This window comes from Oncorhynchus masou, chromosome 19, assembly GCF_036934945.1.
Source record: "Oncorhynchus masou masou isolate Uvic2021 chromosome 19, UVic_Omas_1.1, whole genome shotgun sequence".
In the NCBI taxonomy this organism is placed as follows: Eukaryota; Metazoa; Chordata; class Actinopteri; order Salmoniformes; family Salmonidae; genus Oncorhynchus; species Oncorhynchus masou.
In genome coordinates this window covers 1,458,646-1,463,370 of record NC_088230.1, presented here as the reverse complement: position 1 = coordinate 1,463,370, position 4,725 = coordinate 1,458,646, and the positions used below count along the sequence as shown (strand labels likewise).

Here is a 4,725-nt window from a genome sequence, read left to right as displayed (position 1 = left end):
AGAACCGTTTTTATGCCAAAAGAAATTGCTCTCTCTAAAAAGGAGACTCCACCGAATGAGAGAAATATGATCGGCTCTTAATTGCGGTGTATGTTTAGATTAAGATGAAGTAGTTTTTGCTAATCAACACTCTTCCATAGTCTCACCACCTAAATCTAATTATCGGGAGCTATTAATTACGTGGGAATCGCCCAGGGAGTGTCAATAATGTTAGATGGAATTACAATAATGGAAGAGTTCCCCCAAGTTTCTAGTTATTTTGCTAAATTGCCGTTCACATTTTAATTTTCACCACAAGAGATTTAACACTTTTAGCAGACAAAAGGCCGTATGGATAGAATTAAAGATGCCGTGCTAGTTTCATTGCCTGAAAATGGAGAGCTCTGGGTGTACAGAATTATCTCTTTTGTTTGTCGCCAAAGGCTATTTTGTTATCAGCATTATTTATCTGGTCAACAGCGGGCTTTGTCTTTGCAAATGGCCCCCAATCATGCCGTCTATTCTGGAGACAATTGGCTGATGCTAACATGTGGGTACTATGCTAATAGGCGCCTTGCCTTGTTTGGCCCAATGTGCGTGCGCATTTTAACGAGAATGTTTTGTTCTCCGAGAAGGCATGATGAAATTATTGGATGTTTTGGGTTGTGGTAGTGGTGTGTGTGTGTGTGTGTGTGTGTGTGTGTGTGTGTGTGTGTGTGTGTGTGTGTGTGTGTGTGTGTGTGTGTGTGTGTGTGTGTGTGTGTGTGTGTGTGTGTGTGTGTGTGTGTGTGTGTGTGTGTGAGAAAGAGAGAGAGAGAGAGAGAGAGAGAGAGAGAGAGAGAGAGAGAGAGAGAGAGAGAGAGAGAGAGAGAGAGAGAGGGGGAGAGAGAGAGAGAGAGAGAGGAGAGAGAGAGGGAGAGAGAGGGGGGGAGAGAGAGAGAGAGAGAGAGAGAGAGAGAGAGAGACTAGGGTAGTACGTTTGTCAGACAGACAGAGCATCCTCAGTCCACAAGGACAGCTGGGGGTCTCCGGTCTGCTTTAAGAGCGCTGGGCGTACAGGGCGACGCTCATTTTTTAAATTCACCTCGCTGTGTAAAGAGTGTGTAACGACTCCAGCGAAAAACCAAGGACTTATCGTCTAACCAAAACAACCTTCTCTCTTTCCTGTCGTGCTCTGTTCAGGTATTGGACAGAATAATCGAGAAGAATCCAACACTTGAGGACTCAAATAAAAGGGTATTTTTCTAGAACTTTCTGTTTTCAAAATTCTCTCCAACTTTGCCCTTCGATCGGAGGCTAGAATGATGTCTTATCTGAAGCAGCCACCGTATACAGTCAACGGCCTGAGTTTGTCTGCCTCCGGGATGGACCTACTCCATCCGTCTGTCGGCTATCCAGGTGAGGACATGGAATACTTCACATCTCTTACAAATAACCATTAAATAGTCAAATAACGTAAAATGGCTTATTGCATAGCTTGTCTTTGTGAAATGTCTTGTCTATTTCGAAATGATGATCGATACGCTAAAACAGGCTAAATAAAATAAACCAAAGTATAATTAGATTTTTTTAAATCATTGGCCTTAAATCAATAATTTCGACTTGCTTTATAAACATTATAATTTTGCTTCGACCTATAGTGAATTATCTAAACTATCAGGGGATCATAACTAATTTTCTGATGGTCTTTGTGGGTGTAAATGTAAATTATTACTAGCAATGGTCCTAAACTAACAAGAGTCATGTAAAACTATTGTAAAACTTATGCAAATTGGTTCGGATCAAATGACAAATATTCCCTGTCTGAAATTTCCTCTAAAGCCATAACATGTTTGTATTTGTAGTTTTATAATGAATGTTTACTCTTTCTCATACAGCCACCCCTCGTAAACAGAGGCGCGAGAGGACGACCTTTACGCGTGCTCAGCTGGACATTCTGGAGAACTTGTTCGCCAAGACGCGCTACCCAGACATCTTCATGCGCGAAGAGGTGGCCCTGAAAATCAACCTACCTGAGTCTCGTGTTCAGGTAAGTTCCTGGGCCTTTGCGTAAAAACATGCGTCCATCCAGATTCTGAGAGAAGGCCACTCACACAGCTCATTAATTTGGGCTTGAGAAGTCAAGCACCCAGACGCCACTTCAGAGAGTGAGTGTCTTCTCCACTCTATTCCTTTGATGGAGTGTTCATCTCCCAGTGAATAGTCCTACCAGTGTTTTCTTTTGCATCCACTGTATAGATGACTGTATTGCAATAAAACATGAAGGAAACGCTATAACACATTGGTTTATTTTCATATTTATCCTTCTTTCAGGTATGGTTTAAAAACCGAAGGGCGAAGTGTCGCCAGCAGGCACAGCAGTCACAGAGTGGCGCGCAGAGCAAGACCAGACCTGTCAAGAAGAAAAGTTCGCCCATCAGAGAAGCCAGCTCAGAGAGCGGTGCCAGCGGCCAGTTCACACCGCCCCCCAGCACCTCAATCCCGGCCGTGAGCAGCAGCAGTGCACCGGTGTCCATCTGGAGCCCGGCCTCCATCTCTCCTCTCTCTGACCCACTCTCTACCTCCTCCTCCTCTTGTATGCAACGGTCGTACCCGATGACCTACACCCAGGCGTCCGGATACAGCCAGGGCTACACCGGATCCTCATCGTATTTCAGCGGGATGGACTGCGGGTCTTACTTGGCGCCTATGCACCACCAGCTCTCCACGGCGGGCTCCACAATGAGCCCCATGGGCAGCAACGGGGTATCCAGCCACCTGAGCCCGGCTTCTTCCCTCGCCACGCAGGGTTATGGGGCAGCGGGACTGGGCTTCAGCGGTCCCACAGACTGCCTGGATTACAAAGACCAGGCCGCGGCCTGGAAACTCAACTTCAACGCGGATTGTTTGGATTACAAAGACCAGTCGTCGTGGAAATTTCAGGTGTTGTGAGAAGAATGAGTGAATTACATTATCTTTTCACAATGTGGTGAAATAAAGGCCAGTCAATCCGGTGGGCCCAGGTTGGCAGTGAATGAGTCGCCGAAAGGGAACGTTTTCCAACGACTGGGCCTTAGTGTCTGTCAAACTATTACCCCAGCAGCAGTGGGAGAGGAGGGGAGCTGCCGCTCTGTCTGTCTGTCTGACTGCGTCACACCTGTTGGGTTAATTTATTGAAAATTCAAAGTGAACTCTGTTTAACTTTGATCAAGGACATGGAACAAAATTGTTACCCAAGAAGAAAATGATCAAGAGAAGTTCCAAACCTCGGTTAAGCGCGTGGAATTGGCCAGCTTTCCATAAGCTTCTTACGACTCCCCGACCCTCTCCTCTTGGTTGGCAAGCTAAAGGGGCCCTTTGATCAAAGCATTGTGCGTGCGTGCGTATGTGTGTGTGTACCCGCACATCTCTGTGCGCGCGCCTTTGAGGCGAACCTGGATGCACTATTTAATTTATGAAAAATGCTTATAAGACACTAGTTCCAAGAGACAATCAACCAGTATTCGTGTGCTCATAAATGTCCCACTACGTGTTTTTCATATTCTCTATCATTGTTAGCTTTTTGAGATTGTGATTCCTTGTATGCAATTCTGAGTTTCCCATCTGCGATCACCCAGCTGTGAATGGATAAAAAAAAAATGTCCAAGTGTTTCAAATGATAAGTTATTATGATGAAATATTAGTTGAAATAGGGAGTTCTCAAACAGTGTGAGTGGCGGAGTCAATGAACAGCAACGTTGCCTGAAACATCAGTGTCCATCAATGACCAAATACAGCTCAAGGTTGTTATGCCAAACTGCCAAGCACACAAATAAAGAACGTTTGAACTGATCCCGTGTCGCCTGTTTAACTTCATAAAAACATGTACATTTTTTAAGCTTCGATTTTGTTACTTTTTCTGTCAACGCAACATTCGAGTTTCAGTGAAAATGATGCATATTACATAAAACATGATGCATATTTCACCAATGTTATTTTAAATCAAACCAAGCAAATTTTCGGAGCACACACACACACACACACACACACACACACACACACACACACACACACACACACACACACACACACACACACACACACACACACACACACACACACACACACACACACACACACACACACACACACACACACACACACACACACACACACACACACACACACACAATTTAAAGTGTCAGTAGCAGGAATGTGCAGTATGGGAAAGCTATGCTAATCCCGTTTTCCGGGAGGATAATCCAACATTTCACTGACGGGCCTTGTTTGGTTCAGAGGGCAGCTAACCACTGTCCAGTTCACACGAAGCGGCTTTCCAAGAAGCCCCTAATCACTAACCAACATTCACAATCCCACTAAATTGTCTGCTGAAAAAGGACTACGTTTTTAAAAGTTTAGCAAAAATCCCGCCTTGGATGTCAGCAAAAATTTTCCCAACTGAAAATAGGCCTTATGTGTTTGTCAGAATTGTAACTATTACATTCACCACATATAGAAAGAATCATAATAATGCAGTATAAAAACACTTCAGGCTTGTAGGCCTACATTTCATATAAAACACGTCCTGTTCAAATCAAACTCAGACGGGCATTTTGTTATTGGTTCTAAAAACGAAAGGAAAGTGTCCGCTTGGCTAAGGTCTTTCAGAAGGGAGGAGAAAACTAACTCAGTATAAACCATACATTCTGGAGTTGTATGACCCATGTCAATGTCACTCTATGCTGTTGCTGGTTTGAACTGTTTTGTTGTCAGTTTGAACTTGAATTA

General features: G+C 44.1%; 1 protein-coding gene across 1 annotated transcript; it reads left to right on the top strand.

Annotated features, from left to right (window-relative positions):
* The first annotated feature begins 988 nt into the window (after nt 1-988).
* On the top strand, nt 989-3,787 carry LOC135505698 (homeobox protein OTX2-like). Its single transcript, XM_064924745.1, has 3 exons — nt 989-1,377; nt 1,857-2,008; nt 2,293-3,787. The coding sequence occupies exons 1-3, from the start codon at nt 1,281-1,283 to the stop codon at nt 2,908-2,910; spliced, it is 867 nt and encodes a 288-aa protein (XP_064780817.1). The 5' UTR covers nt 989-1,280; the 3' UTR covers nt 2,911-3,787.
* Nucleotides 3,788-4,725: the final 938 nt, after the last annotated feature.